This window comes from Giraffa tippelskirchi, chromosome 6 (genome assembly GCF_054371585.1).
Source record: "Giraffa tippelskirchi isolate mGirTip1 chromosome 6, T2T-mGirTip1v1.2.pri, whole genome shotgun sequence".
Taxonomy (NCBI): domain Eukaryota; kingdom Metazoa; phylum Chordata; class Mammalia; order Artiodactyla; family Giraffidae; genus Giraffa; species Giraffa tippelskirchi.
In genome coordinates this window covers 85,107,575-85,134,412 of record NC_137280.1, presented here as the reverse complement: position 1 = coordinate 85,134,412, position 26,838 = coordinate 85,107,575, and the positions used below count along the sequence as shown (strand labels likewise).

Sequence of the window (26,838 nt, the reverse complement as noted above, 5' to 3'; positions counted from 1 at the left end):
ATGTTTCAATGCTACTCTCCCAATTCGTCCCACCCTCTCCTTCCTGCCATGTGTCCACAAGTCTGTTTTTTATGTCTGCATCTCTACTGCTGCCCTGCAAATAGGTTCATCAGTACCATCTTTCTAGAGTCCATATGTATGATTAATAGACAATATTACTTGTTTTTCTCTTTCTTACTTCATTCTGTATAATGGGCTCCAGGTTCATCCACCTCATTAGAATTGACCCAAATGTGTTCCTTCTTATGGTCGAGTAATGTATATGCCACAACTTCTTTATCCAGTCATCTGTCGATAAGACATCTTGGGTGGCTTCCATGTCCTAGCTATTGTAAATAGTGTTGGGATAAATTCTGGGGTACATGTGTTGTTTTCAAATATGGTCTCCTCAGGGTATATGCCCAGTAGTGGGATTGTTGGGTCATATGGTAGTTTTATTCCTAGTTTTTTAAGGAATCTCAATACTGGCTGTATCAATTTACATTCCCACCAACAATGCAAGAAGGTATCCTTTTCTCTACACCCTCTCCAGCATTTGTTTGATGATGGTCATTCTGACGAGTATGAGGCAATACCTCACTGTAGTTTTGATTTGCATTTCTCTAACAATGAGTGATACTGAGTATCTTTTCATGTGTTTATTAGCCATCTATACATCTTCTTTGGAGAAACGTTTGTTTAGGTTTTCTGCCCACTTTTTGACTGGGTTGTTTTTTTTTCTTTTGTTATTGAGTTGTATGAGCTACTTGTGCGTTTTGGAAATTAATCCTTTGTCACTTATTTCATTGCTATTATTTCCCCCCATTCTCAGGATTGTCTTTTCACCTTGTTTATAGTTTCCTTTGCTGTGCAAAAGCTTTTAAGTTTAATTAGGCCCCACTTGTTTATTTTTGTGTTTATTTCCATTATTCTAGGAGGTGAGTATTAGAGGATTTTGCTGTGATTTATGTCAAGTAGTATATTGCCTATGTTTTCCTCTAAGAGCTTTATAGTTTCTGGCCTATCATTTAACTCGTTAATCCATTTTGAGTTTATTTTTGTGTATGGTGTGAGGAGGTGTTCTTGTTTCAGTCTTTTACATGGAGCTGTCCAGTTTTCCTAGCACCACTTACTGAAGAGGCTGTCTTTTCTCCATTGTATAATCTAAGGCATGTCTTTTTTGGATCCTGATTTCAACCCTGATACAGTGGACCTGAGCTCACCTCCTAGCCAACTTGTGACGGTTGCTTTGTCTGAGCATGCCTATATCCAGCTCCGTAACTTTTTACGCAGACTGACCAGATTCGATGATGAGGACCTGAGGCTTGATGGTGCCCAAGCTCCTCGCCCTCAGTTCTGGAGTTTTTCTCCACCCACTCTGGTCTTCCTTTCCTCTGAGAGCATCTTCTAGGCCACCACCTTCATCACTCTTGAACCCCAACAGCCCCAGGAGGCAGATAACAACATCATGGCTCAGGTCTGACCTCAGAGGCCAAGTTCTGCCTTAGCCCCTCAAGCCCCAACCAGCCTGAGCCATGGCAATGTTTCTCTGGGTGACTTTCGTGCTCTTATCCAGAGTCTGCAACAATTATGTAGTTGAAACTGCATCACAGATACTGGTTTTTCTTTTTTTTCATTGAACACTTCTTCCTGTTGCTACATAATCTTCATAATGATCTTAACAGCTAAACGTCCCATTAATGCATCATAATTTCCTTGACTTTCTCCACTGCTGGGCATCCCATCTCCTTCTGGGTTCTCCTACTGCAATCAATGTTGTAATGATCATCTTCACAACTTCCTTATCTCATTTTTCCCTCAGAAATATATTCAGGTGTTCAACTCTGCCCTAGGGGTCCAAATATTTTATGGCAACTGGTGCTGCCTCAACTGGTTTTCACTCTCACCTTGGGCAATGCAATGACTCCACTACAAAGAAGAGGAAGTCCTCTTTGCACAGGGAAGACCCTTCTTTGCACGGGGTCCTGAAGAGGCAGGCCCAGCTGTCTGGCAGACTGGACTTAGATGTCAGGGCTGTTATCTTATCCTGCCTTTGTCGTCTATTCCATGACTCCACCAGCAGGAAGGGAGAGAGAACCCAGTGCACACAACCCTCCAGGACCGGCACTAAGGCTGCTCTGCCCCCCTGACTCTAACTCCGAGGCTGCTGAGAAGACAGGTGAGGATCAATGGGACTGTCACTCTACCTGGGGAGGTCGGCTGGGATAGAAGCAAATATGGCATTAATCTTGCTGAAACCTAGAGCAATTTTTACAGCCCAGTGGTGAGATTATCAGGAGTGACTGAGATCTGCCAGGAGAACACAGCCAGAAGACGGAGCTGCCAATTCCGAGGAGAAAGATGCCTTGTACACAGAGAGGGAATGGCTGTCTCCAACATCAGGAAAACCTTGGACGTGGAAGCCAAAACCATTCAGACTGCACACTGAAACAGCTGCAGCTCACAGAGAAAAGACACCAGAATTCATTCAGTGGCTAAGTATTTACCAGGAAAATCAAAATGTGTTTGTGCTGAGGAGGAACTCAGGGAGCAGGGGGAGCTGGAGGGACTTACATTCATGGCAAGGAAGAAAGGAGACTGACAAGGAAACATGACAAAGTGTATGCAAAACTATGAAGAAAATCACCAACACAACACACTAGAGGAAGGCTTCCTCCCAAGCCCTGGGCCAGAAGAGGTGGTCACTTCAGCTTGGAGTCCCAGAGAGAACCCGAGGCAGCAAAGGGTCTGCAGCAGAATGCTGGCCCCACACCATCTCCAGAACAGCTGGCCTCCAAGACACTCCAAGAGAATCATCCCAGGAGTCAGCTGCAAAGGCACTGACGCCATCTTGGACAAGGAGCCTGCGGCCTGCAGCCCAGATCCAAGCAGGATAGGGGTAGGGTCTCGACCCCAGAGTGTGCTGCATTCAGCTCATGCCAGCCAGTACTCAGGAGCCTTGGGAGCCAGCTGTTACACACAGCCACTGTTAAAACATGCAATGATCAATCACTTGTAGTACAGTGGGTGAGAATCCATCTGCCAACACAGGGGACACAGGTTCAATCCCTGGTCCAGGAAGATTCCACACGCCTTAAAACAACTAAGCCCATGCGCCACAACTACTGAAGCCTGCGTGTCTAGAGCCTGTGCTCCGCAACAAGAGAAGCCACTGCAGTGAGAAGCCTGTGCGCTACAATGAAGACACAGCACAACCAAAAATAAAATAAGTCATTTTTTTAAAGAAATGCGATGCTAAGGGAGTGGTTGGGACTGCCAGCTGAAGGCTGCTGTGAGCAGGCAGTTATCTCCTACCTGGCAGCATTCTAAATTTTCTAGAAAAGTCACATATCTGGATTTTTGTAAGAAACCTCTATTTGTATTTTTGTGGCTAATTAAAGTTTTAAAAATACTGTACTAGGAGATGTCACAAATCCTTGAGCTCTACCCAGCTCACAAATCACCTCTATTTGCTCAATGTCAGGTAGACGGCAGAGACTAACAGCAATAAAATTGCACAAGCAGGCCTGTGTGTCAGGTGGACACGACATGTATTAATTCAGTGAATCCTCAAAACAACGCCGGGAGATAGATATTACTACTACCTCTCATCTTCTGCATAAGCACAGTGAAACTCCAAGATGTTAGGTAACTCGCCCAAGGCCACACAGTCACGGAGCCAGGATCAAGTCCAGGCAATGTGGCTCAAGTTGGTGCTTGTAAGCTTTATGTTTCTAGTTCCTGAAAAACAAAGGCACCAACATGCATAACAGAGACAGTGTCTAAGGGAGTAGGTAGGAATGAGTTCAGAGCTCCTCTGACAAACATTCTGGTGAAACCAGATATCACTTGAGATGTTCCTCTGAGCAGCAAGGATGGATGCCACCTCTGCATTACTTCTGCTGCCGTATTCCTGGGGTCTGGGGTGACTGCTATCCTAGATCACTTGAGTTCCTATCTGTTTTATAGCACATGTCCTGGATTTAACATTTTTTAAACAAAGTTTTAAAATTTTATTAAGACTAGCTTTTAAGTAGAATCTTTTTTGCTTCTTAATAAACCATTTATGGTTAAAAAAAATTTGTAATGTAATTTACTTTAGCATTCCCTTTTACTTCTCAAGGGATATCTTCATTTGGATAGCTTTTTTTTTTAAATTGATGTATAGTTGATTTATAATGTTGTGTTAGTTTCAGGTATTCAGCAAAGTGATTCAGTGTTAACATGGCTAAAAGAGACAAATATCATGATATCACTTATATGTGAAATCTAAAAAGTGATGCAAATGAATTTATTTACAGAATAAAAACAATTCACAGACATAGAAAACAAACTTACGGTTACCAAAGGGGAAAAAGGGAGGGATAAATTAGGAGTTTGGGATTCATATACACTATGACATAAAATAGATAAGCAGCAAGAACCTACTGTATAGCATAGGGAACTATACTCAGTATCCTGTAATAATCTGTAATGGGAAAGAACCTGAAAAGGGATATATGTGTGTGTGTGTAAAATTGAATATATATATATAACTAAATCACTTTGCCGTACACTTGAAACTAACAACACTATAACTATACTCAATTTTTTTAAGTGTACAATGTTTTTAATTTGCAAACAAAGGTGATGAAATATTCATTTTTTCCCCACAGTTACTATTATTTGGGGCTTCCTACGTGGCGTTAGTGGTAAGGAATCCACCTGCCAACACAAGAGATGCGGGTTAGATCCTTGAGCTGGGACGATCCCCTGGAGAAGGAAATGGCAACCCCACTCTAGTATTCTTGCCTGGGAAATTCTACGGACAGAGGAGCCTGGCGGGGTACAATCCATGGGGTAGCAAAGAATCGGACATGACTAAGCACAGCATTATTATTTAGGTTTTCGAGTTTGTTCACGACTACCATATCTTGGCCATGTCTACTACTGCAGCATGTCTTCCCAACTTCACATTTGGTGACATCATGCTAGTAGCTTGAAATCAGACACAGTGAAAGTATTTATACCAAGGAAACTGGCAAACACTACAAATCAGGGCTTGATTTATTCTCAGGTTGGTGGCCTCAGTAGAGTCCTGGGCTGTATCCAGACCAATGCCTGTTTTTTGTAAAGAGTTTCAAAAGTTTCATTTTATATTTTTTTTTATTGAGGTGAAACACACACAACATAAAATCAACCATGTAAACAAAGTTTTACTGGAATACAGCCATATTCGTTTGTTTACAAATTATCTATGGCTGTTTCTGTGGTATGCATAAAGGTGGAGTTGTGACAGAGACGGTATGAGCTACAAAGCTGAACTGAAAATATTTACTATCTGGTCCAGAAACAGCTTGTCAGCCCCTGGGATTTAGACTTAAGAAAATACTGATTATGCAGATTAAACGTCAAAGTGTGCCATGCCAGTAGGAATAGTACAACAAACAACTGAGGAAATATTCTTCCAGTATTTGAAAACTATTATCTGATTTTGCAAAGATATTACTTCACTCACTAACATAACAATTATCAGTCAATGTTCATGTCAGAATTAAACTCGTAAGTTGACTGTACATACAAAACTTCAACAAAAAACAAGGAAAGCAGTCTAAGAGAAACAACTGGCTACATCGAACTGAAAATAAAGTGTTGTGTTTCATGATTATTTGTAAACTGTCTGCTACCTATCCTTTCTATCAGTATAATCATGTATGTATATGTAAGGCATTTTTCCTGGAAAGCCAGCTGTCAAACATTTATAAGCACACAACATAGAGTAAATAAGAGTTCTCTATTACTTCAAAGTGCTTAAAATAAAGCCTGAATGAAACTAAAAACCATCTGCATTACTATAATTCAGCATTACATATAAATGAAAAGAGGAAAGAACCTGCATTCTTTAAATGCTAACTCTTATAAATTATGGTGTACTTAAATAATGGTTCTAAGTTTTATCATCTCTGGAAGCAAACTGAATTTCTCCATGGTGATTATCAATGTCAAGGAAAAACAAAAAAACCCAGCTAACATATAAAAGTTATGTTCAAGGACACAGTGCTCCCTTTTAGGAACATCAATAATGTTACTGGGAGAGTCAATAAAGTTCAATATTTAGCACATCCCCTAACACTTTACACTTTATTTTTCTCAAAACTGAAGAAATGAACTGCTCATCCCCCCATTCCCAGCTCCAGTTTCCCAGTGCCCTGCCTGGACACCCTATTTCCTATGTGTGCCATGAACTGAGAAGCGTCTGGAGGCAGGCAGTGTGACAGCAGGGAGGGGAGGGAGCTCTTTACAAAGGTTGGCCAAGAGAAGCCTGAAGGAATCTGAGGTCAGATCTAGGGAGGGAACCTACACAGCCATGAATGAGGGAGAGGAAAGTATAAATGAGATGAGAAAGGAAAGAAGGGGCCAAGTCATACAGCACCTGTCATTGTTATTGTTCAGTCGCTAAGTCGTGTCCAACCCTTTGCAACTCCCTGGACTGCAGCACACCAGGCTACCCTGTCCTTCACTGTCTCCCGGAGTTTGCTTAGATTCATGTCCATTGAGTCGGTGATGCTATCTAACCATCTCACCCTGTCGCCCCCTTCTCCTCCAGTCCGCAATCTTTCCCAGCATCAGGGTCTTTTTCAATGAGTTGGCTCTTCGCATCAAGTAGCCCGAGTGTTCGTGCTTCAGCATCAGTCCTTCCACTGAAATTCAGTGTTGACTGGTTTGAATTCCCTGCTGTCCAAGGGACTCTCAAGAGTCTTCTCCAGCACCACAGTTTGAAAGCATCAATTCTTCATGACAGCAAGGAGAGGGGATGCCTGTTCTAATCACAGAGGATCTTAAGCCACTGGTGTAATCTGATATCAGTTTGGATGGGGCAAGACACAGAAAAGATGATGAAAGGAATATAGACATTTTGGTAGTAGAGTCACCAAAGTCATCTGCAGGACTTACAGATGGATTGGGCACATTAAGGTAGAGAAAAGCAGGGAGCACAGATGACCCCAGGGCTTGCACAGAGCCACAGCGACAGCGGCACTGACTGCGATGAGGAAAGCTTCATACACATCCTCTCTGTCCTGGTGGGCTGGACTCCTGTGCTCTGAGAGCATGAAAAGCATGATGGCTGGACTTGACTGGGGTAAGGAGTTGCACACTCTTGTTCTGAACCTCCCAAAAACAGCACGAGAGAGAAAATAACCCTCTCCTCTCTGCTGGTTGCAGTAAACAGAGGCCCCATGATCCACTCCACATCTTGATTGCTCTCAATAGTTCGAGTGCTCTTTAGGCTAAATCAATCTACTTTTTCTCCCCCCCCCCTTTATGTTTTTACTGTTTAATTGAAAAAACAACAGAGCATAGGAAAAGCAAAAACAAAAACCATTCCTATTGCCCCAATACAAATGCCTCCCATTTTACCCTAAGTTCTAGTTTTTGCGCCTTTCCTAGTTGTGATGCTGACCAAAAAAAAAAAAAAAGCTCCTTTTCTTCATCATGGCAAAGCTTGTCCATTTTTCTGCACAGCCTTCAGGATCAATCTTCACAGATCTACGCTATCTGACTCAGTGGATGCACGATGTTTCCTAAGCCTCTCCCATGCCATTTAATTAATGATACTAACATCTCACATGCTAGTAAAGCAATGCTCAAAATTCTCCAAGCCAGGCTTCAGCAATACGTGAACCGTGACTTCCAGATGTTCAAGCTGGTTTTAGAAAAGGCAGAGGAACCAGAGATCAAATTGCCAAAATCCGCTGGATCATCGAAAAAGCAAGAGAGTTCCAGAAAAACATCTATTTCTGCTTTATTGACTATGCCAAAGCCTTTGACTGTGTGGATCACAAAAAACTGTGGAAAATTCTGAAAGAGATGGGAATACCAGACCACCTGACCTGCCTCTTGAGAAACCTGTATGCAGGTCAGGAAGCAACAGTTAGAACTGGACATGGAACAACAGACTGGTTCCAAATAGGAAAAGGAGTACGTCAAGGCTGTATATTGTCACCCTGCTTACTTAACTTATGCAGAGTTACTTACTTATGCAGAGTACATCATGAGAAACGCTGGGCTGGAAGAAACACAAGCTGGAATCAAGATTCTGGGAGAAATATCAATAACCTCAGATATGCAGATGACACCACCCTTATGGCAGAAAGTGAAGAACTAAAAAGCCTCTTGATGAAAGTGAGAGAGGAGAGTGAAAAAGTTGGCTTAAAGCTCAACATTCAGAAAACTAAGATCATGGCATCTGGTCCCATCACTTCATGGGAAATAGGTGGGGAAACAGTGCAAACAGTGGCTGACTGTATTTTTTGGGGCTCCAAAATCACTGCAGATGGTGATTGCAGCCATGAAATTAAAAGACACTTACTCCTTGGAAGGAAAGTTATGACCAAACTTGATAGCATATTAAAAAGCAGAGACATTACTTTGCCAACAAAGGTCCACCTAGTCAAGGCTATGGTTTTTCCAGTAGTCATGTATGGACGTGAGAGTTGGACTGTGAAGAAAGCTGAGCTCTGAAGAATTGATGCTTTTGAACTGTGGTGTTGGAGAAGACTCTTCAGAGTCCCTTGGACTGCAAGGAGATCCAACCAGTCCCTCCTAAAGGAGATCAGCCCTGGGTGTTCATTGGAAGGACTGATGTTGAAGCTGAAACTCCAATACTTTGGCCACCTCATGCGAAGAGCTGACTCATTGGAAAAGACCCTAATGCTGGGAAGGATTGGGGGCAGGAGGAGAAGGGGATGACAGAGGATGAGATAGCTGGATAGCATCACTGACTCGATGCACATGAGTTTAGGTAAACTCTGGGAGTTGGTGATGGACAGGGAGGCCTGGCGTGCTGCGATTCATGGGGTTGCAAAGAGTCAGACATGACTGAGCGACTGAACTGAACTGAACAATTACTATTGGATAAATATATTCACTAGCATTATTATTAAAAATGATCATGTATCTGTAAATAAATTTCCAAGAGTTAAAAAATGTCTAGATCAAAGGACATGACCAAAGCTACACCTCCTGCCACAGAAGTATTTCTCAAAAGGAAGAAGTATGAAGCTCTCCTGGGTCCTGCCAGCGGGGTTGGGTGGGATGAGGGGGTAAGAGTAGGAGATATAAAATAGCAACCGGACGGTTTAACACCCAGTCTCGATTACCTGCCAATGCCATTTCACCTAGATATTTGAGTATAAGGTATATTTTTCAATTATTCATCACATTAATATTTCCCTATCTGGTGATGTCTCTGGGAGGTTGTGACTGTTAGCTCTGAGTAAGTTCTCCACAATGAAAGAACACTGCTTCCTAAAGGCGATTTCACACACACAGAAATCTGTATTTTGATCTCTTCCCTCCCACAGTCTGCATTGCAATTTAGAGGGATTCGGAGAAGTTCAGGCAGGTGGTAAGTCCAGTTGGGAGTTCCAACCCAAGCCCTTCTTCTAAAGAAGTGTGTCTTTCTGTCTACAAGCCTGAGATTTTGTTCTACAACCAATTTCTTCCCACTCTCCCTCTAGGGAGCTTTCAGAAATGTGCAAAATTATGCAATGTTGTCTGGTAACTGCTCACACTAAAACGAAGACTATCTTTGGGAAAAAAATACCATCTGTGAAAACCAAAGTTAAATATCTACAAACTCATCCAGGAGGAAAACTGGTCCCACCCCCACCCCTCAAGAAAACGGCGGGGGGGCAAGGGGCCGCATGTACTTGCATGTGTTCAGTGTCTCCGATGTACCCAACGACTTCCCTTTGGGCATTTTTCACCCTTTGGCAGGGTAGGACCTGTCTTCACTTGATAAGGACAGCAAGTCTGACAGACTGTCCGCAATATCTGCTGCGATTTGCCCAAAGACAAGCATCTCAGAAACAGAGCTATATAGATTTGAACCCAGGTCTAACTCCAAAACCCCTGCATATGAAATACTTTTCTTTCCTTCTATGTGCCCATCCGTTCATCTTTTTCATTTGGGGGGAGGCTCAAACAATTTTGCACCCATCAATCTGTACTTAAGAAAACGGAAGAAGCCTTCCTTCTCCAAAAGACAAGACCTCGTGAATGGAGCTGACATGGCTCAGAGGGCCCAGAGATATCAGAAAAACTAGGGTGTGTGACAGGGGAGGGGTCAGAACTTGAGGGTTGCTAGGAGGGGACAGGGGCTGTACTCTGCACCCCCATGCTACCCCACGCCCCATGTGGAAAAACATAGCAAAGGCCTCAGTTCTTACTCAAAGCACAAGGGATGAGGCCCAGAAGTGCACTGGCCAACTGAGGTAGGCATTAAAATTAAATAGAAATTTTAAAGCGAGTTTCTTGGTGTGACCACCCACATCAGGTAGGTGCTTCCTAGCCACACGTGGCTGGGGTTGCCATATGGGACAGGGTGGGCAGAGATCATCTCCATCAGCAACAGTGCTCTGCCTGGAAAGAAAGCGCTCAGCAGGGATTCTTGCTCTCGTCTCCTCTCCTTGCAGTGGACACAGTGGCCTCCAGAGAAAAACAAAGGCTCTGAGGTCAGTTGTGCGGTGGCCAGCTACTTAGGCTGGCTACGCCTGGGTCTCATCTGTTAAGTGAGACACTACAGATCACAGAGTGAGCATACAATGAGCTGCTACTGTCCTGCTTCTGTTACGGCCCAAAGATCAAGTCTTTGCAAAGACATAACCCTTATAAAAATGACATCAAGACACTGAACACTTGGATTTGTTAAGTAGGGTTGCTTACTAGACTGAATAAGATTCAGTTCCCTCCAGGCTGAACTCCACCTGCAGGTCTATTACCCACTAACAGAATTAAAAATCCGCTCTCTGCTCTTTCCAGCTGCAAGGCCTCAGGTAAGGACAGGCTCCCTCACTCGTTTCCTCATCTTTAACAGACAAACAGCAGCAGCTCCCTCCCTCATCTAGGTGACTAAGCCCAAGTCAGACACTGCACCAGCACCGAGCATGCTCAAGCCCTCAGGACAACACCGCCAGGTGATGGCACCAACAGCCACATATCGCAGGTATAGAGACTGAGGCCCAGAGGCTCTAGGCACTTCACCCTGAGCGGAATGCCCACTCAGGCAGAAGCAATCGAGGAGGACCTGGAGCCACTGCTCTCGCAGCACAGTGGGGGCTCAGGCTTCAGAACCCGCTTCCAGGGGGAGTCCAGGTGTGGCCCAAAGGAGGGGGGAGGTATGTGCACTCCTGGTAGGACAGGGGATGGGAGGTGCGGGGGGGTGCGGGCTGGGACTGAGAGATCTTCACACCACAGAGGCGGCTAGGCAAGTGCTGCAAAACCGAAGCTGCCCACCTCCTCGCGTGTCCTGTTTCCAGCCTCTAGAATCTCCAGACTCCCTAAAACTGAGCGACACACACAAGACATGCTCAACGCCTCAGTGCTGACCATGCCACTATGGCTCGAAGGGAATCGACGCACCACAGGAGGACCCCGAAGGATGTCTGCTGCTGCTACGTTACGTCAGTCGTGTCCGACTCTGTGCGACCCCATAGACCTGGAGAGGGCCAAACACACAGCAGTCATCACAGGAGAGGGTTGTCCTTTGGGGAACCAGCCACCCCAACCCCAATGCTTGTGAGCCAAGCAGCTGCCCTGCCCAGTCCCCACCAAACCTGAACTCTTTCCACCCTGAACCCAGCTTGGTGCTGCCAGATTAGGCAATGCTTGTGCTCATCCACAGCTTGAAATCAGACATGGACCCTCAGTAAACTGGTCTTTGGCCCTAATAGAATTAACTATATGCAACAGCAAGAAAGGGACCAAAGCAGAAGGGGACACAGACACGCCAGACAGGTTAAAGGTGGGCAAGATCAGGCCAGGATGCCAGGAACAGAGGACAGTGCTCCTTGGACAGCTGGCAAGGGCCTTGTGGGAGGAAAGCTGCACCTTGAGCCCAGAGAAGCAGGTAGGAAGGAAAGAGAATGGAGGGCAGACTATCCAGGTGGGGGTGCAACAGCAGGTCAGGAGCTGATGAGCAGTTGAGAGTGGTTGGAGCAGGGCAGGAGAGAGGATGCCAGAGACTAGGACACACCGTGCTCAGCTGACTCTCTTGGTTGCAAGTGACAGAAAGGTCAGATCAAATAACGGACTTCACCAAGAAAAGACGCCACCAACTCACCTAGGGCCAACTGAGCCCGGCAACTTATTCTTTCCCATCCCTCTGGGCCAATCTTACTCCTGGGCAGGCTGTCCTCACGCTGCAGACCCTAGCCGCAACCTGTACATACATATATATGTGTGTATATATATATATGTATGGATGGATATATTTAATTGGAGGAAAATTGCTTTACAGTATTGTGTTGGTTTCTGCCATACAACGTGAATCAGCCATAATTATACATATATCACCTCCCTCTTGAGCTTGCCTCCCCTCCCCTCCCCACCCCTCCAGGTCTTCACAGAACACCAGGTTGATGTCTCCCCCAAGTACTCCAGCAAAGCATTAAAACTTTCGAATGGTCACAGGTCCGTCCCTGAACCAATCACTGGCCAGGAAAGATGTAGCCCCATGACTGGCTAGACCTCAATCACTAAGCATCCTAAGGACATCCACCAAGGGATGGAACCTGGGTGAGTTGCCCACCAACAAGTCTGTGAACTGTCAGCTACCACCCACACATCAAGACCCAGGATGCTTCAGACCAGGGACCACATCCCACTCTCAGTAGAGGATGTCCCACTTGGACATCCTCCAAGGAAAACTGAGGCTGCAAACCTAACTTCATCCAAAACTACATGGTGAACAGCAGAGTCACGATCCTAACTCAGTTCTGCCCAACTCTTAAAGCCCAAGTTTTCCACCTGGAGAAAGACTGCCTTCTTCACTACGTCACCTACAGAGCTCCCATGCTACCCAGTCAGCCACATGGCCCTAACAGAGAGAGTGAAACATCCCAGTCTGTTTTTGAACACTCACTCTGGGGCTGGCACAGAGATAAGATCTGGATGCAGGAGACTGGCTGGGAAGAGGCTACATCTCCCTAGAGATGCCATTTACAGGAACGGGGCGACCAAGGGAGGCAGCCAGCAGAGCTGTGGATTGTGGCACCACCAACCACCAGCACAGCATGCAGAGGCCAGTAGCTGGCTGGCCTGCAAGCACCCAGGGCTCACTGGAAACCATGGTGAGACATCTGGTGAGAGTCTTAAAGGCTAGACAGGGGTCCTCAAAGCAAAGTCAAATATTCAAAGGCAAGGAGGTACAATGAGCAGGAGGTCTGGAGAGAGCAGAAAGGCCAGTGCAGTACGGTTCAGGGGGCCAACCACAGCAACCACTCAGCGCTAGGCCTCAGGCTTCCTTCATTCCCAAGCAGCCACATTCAGCACTGAGCCTGTGGTGGGTCACCAAGGACAGCATAATGACCCAGGGAGATGGCCTCAAGTGACAAGCATCAGTAATGCACCCTCATGCCCAAGGCCAGCTCATCTCACAAAGCAGATGATGCCACTTCCTATTTCCTGACTTGGAGGAGCCCACCACCAACAGGACAGAAAACCATGTCGTCTCTGCTCCTGACAAAGGAGCGTCATCCCCAGGGCGAAAGGCAGACGCTTACTCCCCGAACTCTGAGTGGGGCCAACAAGCAGGTTCACCTGTAACCCAAAGACAGTCCCTACCTCCCGGCCCAGACAAGTGTCTCACTGTTTCTGCCCTGCCGCATGGGAGGGCTACAGCAGTCAAGGGACACTTGCTGCTTCTTCTGCAAGCTCCTCTCCAACTTCCTGTGGACACTACCATTTTCACCCCACCACCAAGCCAAGTCAGAGTGATTCTCCAGGAGTTTTCACACTCAAAGTGAAGCCATCCTTGTTCGAGCCTTCAAGAGTTCAAATCCCAGAGCTGCTATGTTTCCCACCATGTGGAACAAGTCTATCCACATAACACACAGATGCACGTGGTGTCGAGGACAAAAAAACAGAACAGTTTCCCTCTCAGTTCTCCCACTCCAATTTCAATCCCAAACAGTATTTTGACTCGGTGGTGCAAGGAGAAAGGTTACAAACAAATGCAGGATGAGCTCACCTCACTCAGGAGGGTGATGGTGAGAAGTGAGGCTCCTGTATGCAGGAGCAGCTTTGGCTTGCTGACCAGCCTTCAAAGGGGGAACTTTAAATGCTTAACAGTAAGAAGCTCCTTTAAAATAGAAGCGAAAGTGAAATGTCCATTCACAAACCTCTCTGCCCCCAGACACGCCTCAGTCCTAACACGTGGCCCATGCTTGCCACTGCCCAGCTTCCAGCATCCAGCCAAGGGGGAGCAGACATCACCAACTTTGGGTGCTTGTCAGAGCCCCCTAGACACATAGGAAGGAGAAAATGAAGGGCCATGAAAGATCACCTGACCCCATCTATCTCAGCTAACCTAAGGGAAAGAAACCAAACTCTGAAATGCAAGTAGGTACCAGCGTCTGTTAAGCAGGGGAAGGGGACAGATAAGAGGAAATGAGCACAACAATCATCTCTGACCAGACCTCCCAGGAACCATCCACGCTCTGAGCCTGAGAGAACACAAGGCTTGAGAGTGCGGCCCCTGCTTGGTCACAGGCACTGCCTCCTCCCACCCAGCCTCACCCAGGCAGTTACTGCAGCACCAGGAGAGGTGACGGCACACGCAGGAACAGAGCATAAGCAGGGCCATGTTGAGGCTCTCCTGGACTCCCAAAGGGCTCCTTAGCCCAGGATGGGTTCAGAAGCTGCAACCAAGCACCTGCACTAATACAAGGTACCCAAGTGTGACTACAGGCAAATCAGTCTGCAGTTCAGCCAGAAGGAGGGGTACTTAGAACCCCATGTTGCGATCTGACGCCATGCAAACTACCCATTGCTTACTCTAGAACTCATATTTCAGTTATGTCCATTCTGTCACCTGGACCCAATCCCAGGCCCAGCACAACACCCAACTACTTGAAGGTGCGATCATATCAAAGTTTTAATTTTTAAAGAGGTGACTAAACCAGCACCTCAAAGGCATCACCCAGGGGTCACTACCAGGCAACTCCCACCCTATTATCCCATGAACAGTACCCTAATGTTTCTTGGGGGCACCTCCTCTACTCTGGGTCAGTCTGGGTGGAATAACACCATGCCCTGATTTAGGGGTGAACCAATCAACACAGTCTGCTAATTCAATCAAAGTCCAGACAAATTCAATCAAAGCACCAGGAAACCTCTGTTCGGCCTTCTGGGGAAGAGGTACCTTCCTCTTCTGCCCTGGATGATGGTCGGTAAGAGTGAGTCCCAAAGCTACAGGGGCTGGAGGAGACGATACCCACTGTGCAAAGTCAACACGACAAAAAGCAAAATAGAGAGATGGAGTAAAGCCAGGGTGTCACCTGAGATCCACTTCTGGGCCTCTGTGCAACACCAGCCAATGCAGAAGTAGTAAAGATGCTTTGCCTGCCTGCAACTATCTAACTGAATGCTTGAAGGAAACAATGTGAAATAGTTAGCAGAAAGGGTATAAAACCATTGTTCCTATTTTACATACCTCCACATCAGTGTCACTCACCCCCTCAGCACTAAAAAGCTGGCTTGCCAACTATCTGCCTGGCACAAATGCCAAGGCACACTAAGGGGGTAAAAAAAAAAAGTTGGGACATGTTCACTGGAAATGGCTTTCAAGAAGGACTGGCCTTAAGGACACAGGTAGCTATGTTGGGGATCACCCTGTGGCCACCAGCCCACCATTCACCCTAAGCTGGACCATAGACCTGATGGCAGAGGGGTCCAGAGAGTTAAGCTGGAATAGGGGAGGGGGAATATCCAAGTAAGGCATCATAGGGATAGGGGGAACCCAGCCTGCAGTGCCAGGAGAGTCAAGGCCAGCTTAGCAGGCCAGGTGCTCTGCAGAGCCAAGTGTGACTGGGGTGTAGGGAGGAGACACAGCTGAAGGTACAAGCAGGAGAGCAGGGCCACCGACACCTGGAAGAGGACAGCCAGGCCACCAATGGCCTCTCGGTGTGAGCCATGGTCATGTGCAGCCGAATTCTCCATCAGTAATGCTCCCGACTCCACCACAGAAGCTCCCGGAACAGAACTAGGGCCAGCCACCTACAAAATCACTTTGCACACAGTGGACAAGTGACTAGAGTCTCCATAGCAGCCACCAGGCTGACATACAATGAGATGTGGCCTGGAAAAAGCATCACCCACTTTCTGTCCCTGAAGAATGAAATTGGGGGGGGGGGGCGGTGTCCAGAAAGGGTTTGGTTTGTCAATGATCAAAAAAGGCCAAAGAGTCTCTAGGTGGCATCTGATCAGTGTCTCCAGAGATCACAGATAGACAGGGATCTAAGATCAAGAGCCACCTTCTCTGACAGGAGTGAAAAATGCCAGCCAAGAAACGAAAAGTGAACAACACCCTTTTCTCATCCGATTCAAGAGAAAGCAGAGTATTCAGGTACAACTTTCCTCCAAAACAAGCATAAAAATGCTGTACAGAAGAATCCAGCTTAAGGATCCAAATCTAGGCAGGAGAGTGGAGTGCCTGTCCTGTATCCACTGCCCTCTCCCGAGTGACATGGGAGGCAGCAGCAGGTGGGTGAGGACTGGGTGGGGAGGTTCCAACCCCAGAGCCATCCCTTCTAGCAGTGTGTTCACTGAGCCCCAGTTTCCACACTGGTACCTGCCTCACCAGGTTGCTGTATTGCTGTATAGGTTAAATGTGCAAAGTGCTGGCATCCTGTACCATCTCTGTAAGTGTTGACAGCCGGTTCTGAAGAGCAGCCCTTTCACAGGAACATCATCAAGCATCTGAGCACCCACTCGCCGAAGAAGTTCTTTTTGGATACTTGGGGAATAACTCGTGCTCTGTTAACCAAGGAACTTGCTATCCCGTTGGAACGGATCTAGTCTCAGCAGGAATGCAAGATTTTTAAGTTCTGTTAGGTGTCTGAAGGAGACTGTCTTGGATTAAAGCAAGAAAGGTTTCTGGAAAAGGGAGAGCAGTAGGGATGACAGGAGTCCCCAGCCAGAGGCAGCGCAAAGGGTCCACACACAAGGTGCCACACACAAACAGGTAAAGTCGGCTTGCAGGTTTCTGTAGATGCTGTTTTGATGACAAGCTATAACTTTACTTCAAAACATTACTGGATTAGGAGCAGCTTCAGTCCTTGAATTTTTTCAAAACAAAACAAAACAGTACATCTGCCATCATGTGGAAGTTCCTGAATGTTTCTGATCATAAAAATGGAACTCGATACCCCAAAAGGTTAAGAGCTAGTAGGCCAGAAGATTTTTAGGGGGGAAAGGTTGTAGGAACTGGGAAGAGAATGGAAAGGCAAAGCTTAACATTTAAAAACACTTCACAATTAAGGTAAACCTCAGAAGATGCACTGGACTTCAACTTTCATTCTGGGCACTGCTTATGTAACAGGTTGTCAGGCTGACTGGCTTCTGAGCCAACCAGCACTGGGTTTGGGCACAGAGCTTTCCCATATCCACCTCTGTAACAATGGAAAGATCACTTAACCTCTGCTCTTCCCTAAAATGAAGATGGAGCATCCATGTGTAAGAGTGGTTCAGAGAACTACCCAGGATGCAAAGCACACTACGCATCCCTGGCACACAGTAAGTGCTAGTAAATGGCAGCTCTTCATTTTATAGTCGCCAATGGACGAATCCAGGAAACTCTGTTGCAGTCCCAGGAGCATATGAAGGCTTTTAACCCTACTCACCTGGCTGGGGCACATCATCTGACATGACCCTTCGTTTAACAGGCTCCATACATAATCACAGAACATCCAGGAACTCATAGGTCAAGAGTTTGAGTACTGACCAAGGGCCCAGTCCTGTTCGACACCCTTCTGGCACGCTGGCCCTGGACTCTTGAGCCAGCTCTGGTGATCATCAAGAAGAGCTCCCCCGAGTGCAACAGCACCCACCTCCCAGGAACTCCTGCCTTCTGAGTCCGAAGTTTGCCTCCAGAAGCCACACAAAGCCAACCTAAACCCATACTGTAAACCAGCCTCCAGGCCCTTCACCAGCCCTCTTCCTATCCCACTGCTGAGAGGGTAAACTGTTCAATGACTTGCCAGCGATTCCTCCAAACTCTCCATTCCCCTCCAGTCAGAGACAAACCAAGAAATGACTTCCTTTTCCTTCTGAAAACACATGATGGAGGAATAAATGATTCCACATTTTATGTTCTTAAGAATTCTGAACCATCTCTGAATAAGACACATGAAGAATTGTTCCATTTGGATCTAAGAGCTGTAGCCCTGGGAGGCTGCCCCATCCCCAGACCATCAAGCGCACACTACGCCTGCTCCAGGTCCCTGCAGAGTAGTGGATAGGTATCCCCAGGTCTGCACCCTCCACAGCCAGCACCATAAACACTCACTAGAAATGTTTACTCTACAGCTGAGCCACCATTTCCAGTTTTATCATATATCTCCATAAACAGCGTGTGTCAAGTTGGTGATTGAAATGTAGGTGTACTGCCTCCCAAGAACTGGAATTCATTCGGAGTGTACTTTTAAATCCAGCATGCGGAATACTGGTAGGCCCTCCTTATGCAGGAAATGCTCTGCAGTTCATGAAATCCCTGTGTCAATACCTGCTCAGTCTGGAGAGTGAAAAGGAGCAGTGGGAGAAAGGGGTTCTAAGTGTGGGCACTCACAAGGCCAGACTGAAAATGCACTGCCTATGCAGCCAGCCACCGAGCCACAAACTCAGGTACCCAACCTGACAACCAGCTGAGTGGGCCCCGTGGGCAGCAGGCAGACTCAGGACAGCCACCACCAGGAATAAACAAAAAAAGCACGACTGCTGCTGAGAGACAGAGCCCCCAGCTTCCAGAAAGCAGTTTCCAGTGGTGGGGTGGCAGGAGACCACTGGAGGCAGTCACCGAGAGGTCATGATGGGTTAAAATCAGTTCTGGATAAACCAGAACTCCATCTGAGAAGACAGACACATGGACAAATTGAGGCAAAGTGAGCAAAGCGCTCCTCCTTCACATAATGCCAAGCTTGGCCCCTTGGAGGGCATGGCCTCCAAGGCCATGTTGTGAGCCCAAGTGACCACAGTGCCTGTTTATATCTGTATCAGACAAATGCCTCTCCCCTAAGCTGATCTGAACTGTCTCCCAGGCCTCTGTGACCTGCAGCCAGGACAACATCTCCCGATGAGAGCCACCTCTGAGGACCTCCGTGAAGAAAGAAAGTCAAGTCCACCTTCTTCTGAGGAAGCGGGTGAGTTACAACAAGGACTCACACCTGCCTGACAACCAACACTGTCACCTGTCCACTTCCCAAAGTCATAAAATGCCACACTGCTGTCCTCACACATCCTGGCCACAATAGAAAGAGCAAAGACAGGAAGGCTACTGAATTTGGGCCACCGGCATGATCAGGAAGAGTCCACATGTTTAGATTTCATATGTTCTAATATATTAATGAGAATTGGAATGAACAGCCTTCCATTTTAGAACTTACAAGATTCCTCTTTTCTGCAGGATCAATGGTGTCTTATAAAAACACCAGAAGTGCTGTAATCTTGAAGCAGAAAAGAAAGCTGGAACACCAGACTCATGACAAGTTCCACATCAGTTGGCAGTTACCACATCACAGTGTGGTCTGGCCCAGGATTCTGTTCCCCTGACAGAAACCTTCAGATATTCCCGGGACAGGTCGTCTAATGTCATCAACCTGTTGGATCTATCACAGGTAAATCGAACCCAAGCTGTAATCTCTTATAAACTTGCGTGGGAGAGAAGAGGCACCCACATCTTTTCTTACCAGCTCAAGAACACTGCCCTCATAGCCTTGTCTTAAGCCGTCTCTCCACATTTGAGATCACTACAGTGCATTTAAAGTTGGAAGCATTATCGCTTAATAACTCTGGGTAAGTCCCTAACTTTAGAGCAGTCACCTCACATTAAGTCAGTAGGAAACAAAGGCAATTTGTCCTCTCCAGGCCATGGAAGACACTCACTAAACAGCACCCACTGTCATGATGTCGGCTTCTGCATCCACAGAAAGGGGAGACTGGCCACGCACCCCACCTCCCTTTACAGGCTGTTAGAAGAAAGCAGGAGACTTTAAGTGCTGCACAAAGTCAGGTAAAGCATACATCTCTGTGCAGAAGTGTGTTAGTATTTGTTATTCAGAAAATTCACACAATAGATCCTGCATTAAAAAGAAAAAACTTCTAGAACAATTCATGTTAGCCTCTGATGCCCAGGTCCAGAATCTGAACCTGGATCTAGAAGGAGCTTTATGGGGCAAATACACCAGTCCCCAGTCCCAAGTTGTGGATGAGGAACCCACAGCTCAAGGAAGCTCACTGGTATCCTCACCTTCCAATTCCTAGGTGGGAAAATTATCTTTTCCATGTGTCTCTCTGCAGAGGCCCCTTGGTCACCTCCCCTTGGCACCTGAAGTCTGCAGAATACTGCAGAAGAAATGCAGTCCTGAGATTTCCTGCTGGAGAACACTTCTGCTCCAGACAGAGCAGACAGAGAAAGAAACTCCTCCTGAAGGCTGTCCGCTAGTCTGGAAGACAAAGCCTGAACTCTGGCAAAATAAGGAGTGTCCAATACAAACGGGAATCTAATCACTTACTGATGAGGAACCTAATCACTTGCTGATGAGACTATGCTTGAGTGGACTGACTCTGATTTCTGGGCAGGAAGAAGACAGTCTTCCTCAACTTTATCCATAACAAAACAAGACTGACAAAGGCACACAGTGCACTTCAGAAAGATTTTCAACACCCTGGGCTGCCATACAACGGTAAGAGTAAGGCTTCTCCTGTTCTAAAAAACTTTTACTTGCTTTTTGAAAAGGAGTGTACAGAATTTATTACTGAGTTGGCAAAAATTATTAAATCAAAGCCTGATGCTATAGATATTCAAGTACTCCAGAGGCTAGAATTTAGAGCAAAGAACTTTCCTCTTAAGAACCCCCTTTGTCAGGGAGATGATCAGAAAATGTTACTTTGTTACTTCCCTAACTTTTTAGATACTTGTGGATACTAGCTCAGCTGCCTGACATTCACTTTTCAAGCAAAAGTTAAGTTTGTTATCATAATTGCATGCCCATAAAGGTAAGCTTTAATGACACAATTCTCTGTCGCTTCTCTCAGAAGAGGTTTAATTTTAGTGTTGGCTCTTCAACACTGTCCCCATTTTTATTTTCCAGGAGCATCTTAAATATGTGTCAACTAACTAGGCAGAAGTGGAGTTCCTACTTGGGTAAGGCAGAGAAGAGCAGCTGTGTGCTGGCAATGCCTTGATGAAGCCACCTACCTCTCACCTGAGTCCAGTTCAATCAAGAGAAACTGCAGAAATATGGTCACACCATCTCTACCAGCAACCTATTCCTCCATGGCTCTGAGTTTCTCTGTGGAGTTTGCTCCAAGCCACACTCCTGCCAAATGGCTTGAAAAAATGGCTTGTAACAATACTCAGGAACATCACTGACAACAGCAGCATTTAAAGGAAGCACTTTCTCATCACTCATATTCAGAGACAATACCCCGATTTTGTCCACTGCACTTACATCAGTAAGACTCTAAGTCATCCCAAATAAGCCACGTGAAATGTGCACTCCATGATACCTAACAACCATGGGCTTGGCCCCTCTTTCTCCTGTTCTCCTAGGAACCCTTTAGTCTTACAAAACACTGGAACCCCTGAGGTCACCGCCTCACCTAATCTACAACATGGTGACTGCCTGTTAAAGCGCCTCCTGATCCCAAAGCTCTCCTAGGTGGTATTAGGATCAGTGCTAATATCTCAGCAACCATTCAGAATCTCTGGAAGGCAAACAAGCACATGGAATTCAAGAAATTACACTCTGATGTGAAAGTCACCAAGGCTACATTTTTCATTTCACTTGTTTTATCCTCTAATTTTTCAGTCTTGGGAATTGCTGCAGCACCAGTTACTGCAAAAATTCTGCAAGGCTTTATATAGCTTGTGCCTACTCCACCCCCAAAGTCATAACAAAAATGTATACAACATTTCTTAAAGACAAGTATCACCAAGTCTGTCTTCATGGGGCCTGAAGACCAGGAATGACAGAATTACTTATGATACAGAAATCAGTCTTACAAAGATCACAACTCCACTCTTTCTACCAAATTTGTACAATCCAACCATGAATTATTCCCAGAGTGCTGGCTAAATTCTACTGCTAAAAGTAATCAGCAAAACTCACGTAAAGGAAAAGCAAAAGTCCCCACAGTGACAGAAACCTAAGTTACCTGGCCAAGCCGAAGACGGTTTATTTCTTCCATCCCCAGCACATTAAAAGGTGGTTTCAATGGTCACTTCCTGGTCTCCCAGGAAATGCAGGGGCTCACTTCATACCTGGATGCTACAGCATCTTGGCATTGCTGAACCTGCTCTGGCCACAAGGGAAAATGACCCCTATCACGGACAACCACTCAGAGAAAACATGAGAATACGATGAGTCTTTCCCAACACACACGGTGGGGGCAGGGGAGATCCCTCCACAAACAGCAGCCTCGGTGGAGCAGCACCTGAGAAAGCGACACCCTGGGGTTAACCCTGACTGTCTAGGTCACAAACCAACAGGCTAGGGCCCCACGTAGGGGGCAGACGAAGGAGGGCTCTGGGTGGAATGGGAGAGCATATAATCACCTCTAATTCACTACCAAAAAGCGGGGCTCTGCCTTGGTCTGAGACGCAGGGAGTACTTAGGCCCAGAAAGGTAATAGGAAGAATCCCACTCTCCACAAGATCATCTTCCGTCGGCAGCGACCCCAAGAGAGACCCAACGAAGTCAAGTCCACTCTCAGAACCGAAAGGGACTCTCCACGCGCCCTGGGCACCCGGCTAGGTGTAAAGGAGGCCGGGGGGGACTCCCTCCGAAGCTAGGAAGGTGCTTCCAGCCGGGAAGAAAGGGAAAGAAGACTTTCCTCATCACCCAGAAGGCCGAGACACCGGCGGCACGGGCTCCCCGAGTCCTACCCCGGACACCAGTTGCTCACAGCCTTTCCCCTTCCCCTCCCCCCCAGCGGGAGGGCTTCCCGGGGGTCGCGGGTCCTACGGTAAGGGCGAGGCGGGCGAGCTCCGTCAGGAACAGCAAGGGTCGTAGAATTAGAGTGGATGAGGGGGAAAAACTCTAGTCTCAGCTCCCATCTGCCCCCTTCGCCCAGGCCGCACGAAAGCCTCGGCCTCACGTACCGAGCGCTGCCGGGCTGCCCGACCAGCCCCCGGCCCGGGCCCGGGGGAAGAGAGGCCGGGATGGCAACGGCCCTCAGGGGCAGCTGGGTGTCCGGGGGGTCCTTCGGAGCCCGGCGGACGAGGAGCACTAGGGAGGGGGAGGGTCCTGGGCCCACGCGGCCTCCACCTCTACCCGTATGAGGAGCACTTACGTTGCTCTGGGGGTCGATGGCCTGCAGCAGCCGGTCCCTGATCTGCTGCGGAGACGGCGGAGCCGCTGTCATTGCCTGGGCGAGGCGGGGGGGGAGCGGCCGGGCCAGCGGGCGGGCAGGCTGAGGCGGGGGACCGGGGTCACTCACTCGCCGGCCTCCGGGAGCGGAGCCTCATGTTCCCCGCGGCGCCGGGGAAAGAGGGGGCGCGCGGGGTGACGGAGAGGTGAGCCGGGGCCGGGGCTCAGGCCCGGGGCGCCGCCACCACCAGAGGAGGAGGAGGAGCCGCCGGAGCCGTCGCCGCTGCTGCCGCCGCCTCGAGAACCAAACTCCAGTGAGCTACCCCCGCGCGAAGCACTCTGGGTAACCCGCGCCGCACGCAGCGTCGGCGCCACGCTGAGGAGGTTGGGAGATAGGGCGGGCAGAGACGCCGAGTCTGGGCGGGGCCACTTGCAGGCCTCGCCCCTAGGCTCCACGCATGCGCGCGCAGGCGCAGTCGCCCCCACCTCGGTTCCGCCCCGCCGCTTGGCCAAGGGAGCCGTTGGGAGGCGGTTGGGCGGAGCAACGGCCGACGCCTGGAGGCCCCGCCCCCACCCAAGCCGTGAGGTTGAGGGGGTGGCAGCCGGAGGTTTCCGACGGAAACGCTAGGTGAGCGCCGAGTCCTTGAACCCGGGCGCTCTGGCCGGACGCCTTCAGGGCAGCGGGGCGGAGAGGACAGATGGAGGACCCCACTCCTAGGGCAGAAAAGCTTTCCCCATTCTGACGAAGATGACGGGAGTCGCGGGCGGGAGAAGCTGCCAAGTTTCCCGAGCCCCGGGGTCCTTCCAAGCCCCTCTGCGTTCGGGGAAGGCAGGAGGCAGACGTCCACGTTGTAATTCTGTGCGCGGAAGGGTCAACTGCGGAGCGCTATGGAACGGTGCCGCCCTTGCTCCTCCAGAGGGGGTGGGTGCGAGTCGGGGGTCTGCAGCGCCTCGGGCTACGATCCCCAAAACATGAGACAGCAAAGTGTCTCACGGAGGAGCCGCTACCGCAGCTAGGAAAGCCCCGAGGCCAGCCGCATGAGTTGACACCAACGTTGCAAACCTGCGTCCACCCCGGCGTTTCTCAACCTGGGCACCAGTAACATTTGGGGCTGGATCACTCTGTTGTAGGGCCTGTCCTGTGCGTTGCAAGATGTTCGGCAGCATCCCTGGTCTCTACCCACTAGATGCCAGTAACACCCTTTTCCTGCAGGGGACCAAAAATGTCCCCAGTCAACTGCCAGAGGCCCCCTGGCTGGTAGAATCGACCCCTGTTGAGAATCACTGGTTTAAAAGACCCTTCCACCCTGCTTTGCACGGTGGTGCTGGAAAACTGAAACACCCTTACAAAGGAGGAAACTGAGGCCCAAGGTCACCCAGAGTTATGAGTCAAACCCAGGACTGTTAAATGTCAAGTCTAAGGGCTTCTCCCTGCCCCTCGCCCCCTCACTGCCTTCTTTCATCGCCGGCTCTCTCCGTGGAAGCTCTTGTTAAATATACGGTTACGCGAAGGGGTAAAAAAGGCAGGCTGAGTGGATCATTAGCCGCAGCCTCGAGAGAAATAACTTTTCTCCTTGTTACAGGAAGACCTACATTTAAAACAGGAGAGCGGCAGCTGATGAGAACCACATGCGCGCCTCGGCTCTGTGCTACACCTGTTAGTCTTGCATTTGTCATGCTTCTGGGAAGCATTTTTATTTGCAAAAAACGGCTGCTTCCCCACGTGGTTGTGGTTGCCTGCTCCTGCACGTGTGAAAAGTTTTACATCACACTTGTAGGAGAAAATAAAGACGGGCAAATTACCTCTCTTTATTCACTCTCCCTCCTAGAATGAGGTGCTTTGTGTACACGGTGTTCAGGTTGGAAACCAGCCCATTTGGAGATACTTTTTATCTCACGACAGATAAGCAAAAGAAACAAGCCCTCCCCCGAGTATATTCCGGTTCTGCCTCTAATTTTAACTTCGGACTTGTATATATATATATTGTTTGTTAAATAAAGGGTCCCTTAGAAATAAGCTGCTTCCCCCCCGCCCAGCATGATTCAGATTGTTTAAGAAAAAATCTGGAAAGCACTCCATTGACCTGCTCTTATTAAACTAAGAAAAAATATTAAGATGACTGTGAGCTCTGTTAAGGGTACTGATTCTGTGTCCGCAGTAGATAAAAGTGCATATGGATGTGCTAAGTCGCTTCAGTTGTGTCCACCTCTTTGCCATCCTATGGACTGTAGCCCACCAGGCTCCTCTGTCCAAGGGATTCTCCAGGCAAGAATACTGGAGTGGGATGCCATGCCAGTCCTCCTCCAGAGGATCTTCCCAACCCAGGGGTTGAACTTGTGTCTCTTATATAAGTCTCCTGCATTGGCAGGCAGGTTCTTTTACCACTAGCGCCATCTGGGAAGCCCAGTAAGTAGAAGTGAAGTGAAAGTCGCTCAGTTGTGTCCAACTCTTTACGACCCCATGGACTATACAGTCTATGGAATTCTCCAGGTCAGAATACTGGAGTGGGTAGCCTTTCCCTTCCCAACCAAGGGATCGAACCTAGGTCTCCCGCATTGCAGGCAGATTCTTTACCAGCTGAGCCACAAGGGAAGCCCAAGAATACTGGAGTGGGTGGCCTATCCTTTTCTCCAGCAGATCTTCCCAACCCAGGAATCGAATCGGGGTCTCCTGCATTGCAGGCAGATTCTTTACCGACTGAGCTATCAGAAAAGCCCAGTAGATAGAAGAGTACTTATTAAATACATGTGAAGTAAGTGAATGAATGTCTCATCCAGATACATGGTAGTTGTATACATACACCCAGACATATTTATACAGATCTGTCACACAGTGGGGGATCAAATATTTAATAAATGAAGTATTGCATTAAATATAAATACACATGAGGATGAACATGGGCACACACAGATGTATGGAGAATATGTAGTTACCCATTTAAAACATTTATTTGGCTGTGACCGATTTTAGTTGTGGCACTCAGGATCTTTTGTTGTCGTGAGCAGGCTTCTCTTGTGGCGTGGGGGTGAGGGCTTAGGTGCTCTGCAGCATATGGGATCTTAGTTCCCCGACCAGGAATCAAACCTGCATGCCCTGCATTGGAAGGCAGATTCTTAACCACTGGACCACCAGGGAAGTCCCCTGTGGAGCTGGTTTTGAAGCCAAGTCCTAAAAACGGGTTAGGGGCTCATTAATACAATACCATAATTGCACTGTCCAGGCAAAGTGTAGCAGAAGCACAGGGAGGGGAATTCTGAAGTACCATGATTGACATAGACGCAGCATGTCAACTGAGAGCGTTTCCATACATTCACACCCTCTGACTCAGGATTTCGCAACTTTTAGAAATGTATCTAGAGGAAGCAGATACAGACAAATGTGTCCGTACAAGGAAGATCACTGCAGCATCATTTATAAGGGCAAAAGATTGGAAGCCACCTGTGTGTCCAGTAATAAGGTGGTATATAGATAAACTGGGAGTCATTTCATGAAAACACAATGGTTATGGAC

At 47.8% G+C, this 26,838-nt stretch overlaps 1 protein-coding gene and 1 long non-coding RNA gene across 8 annotated transcripts in view; one reads left to right on the top strand and one right to left on the bottom strand.

The window, feature by feature from the left end:
• Positions 1 to 23,643, bottom strand: part of MED26 (mediator complex subunit 26) — a 41,426-nt gene extending 17,783 nt beyond the window's left edge. For 3 of the 7 annotated variants that reach the window (XR_014055671.1, XM_081496629.1, XM_081496623.1), the window contains exon 1: positions 23,311 to 23,643. Coding sequence is in view for 3 of the 7 variants with exons in the window: in XM_081496623.1 (XP_081352749.1) it covers positions 23,311 to 23,382 (72 nt within the window). In the remaining 4 variants the exon portion in view is untranslated. Of the gene's footprint in view, positions 1 to 22,173; positions 22,473 to 23,310 lie in introns of those variants that run through there. The other 4 variants (XM_081496625.1, XM_081496627.1, XM_081496626.1 and 1 more) reach the window with 4 other exon arrangements.
• A 78-nt stretch (positions 23,644 to 23,721) lies between these two features.
• On the top strand, positions 23,722 to 25,129 carry LOC145508893 (uncharacterized). The gene is made up of 2 exons (XR_014055674.1): positions 23,722 to 23,955; positions 24,911 to 25,129. It is a non-coding gene; the product is annotated as an uncharacterized LOC145508893 (long non-coding RNA).
• Positions 25,130 to 26,838: the final 1,709 nt, after the last annotated feature.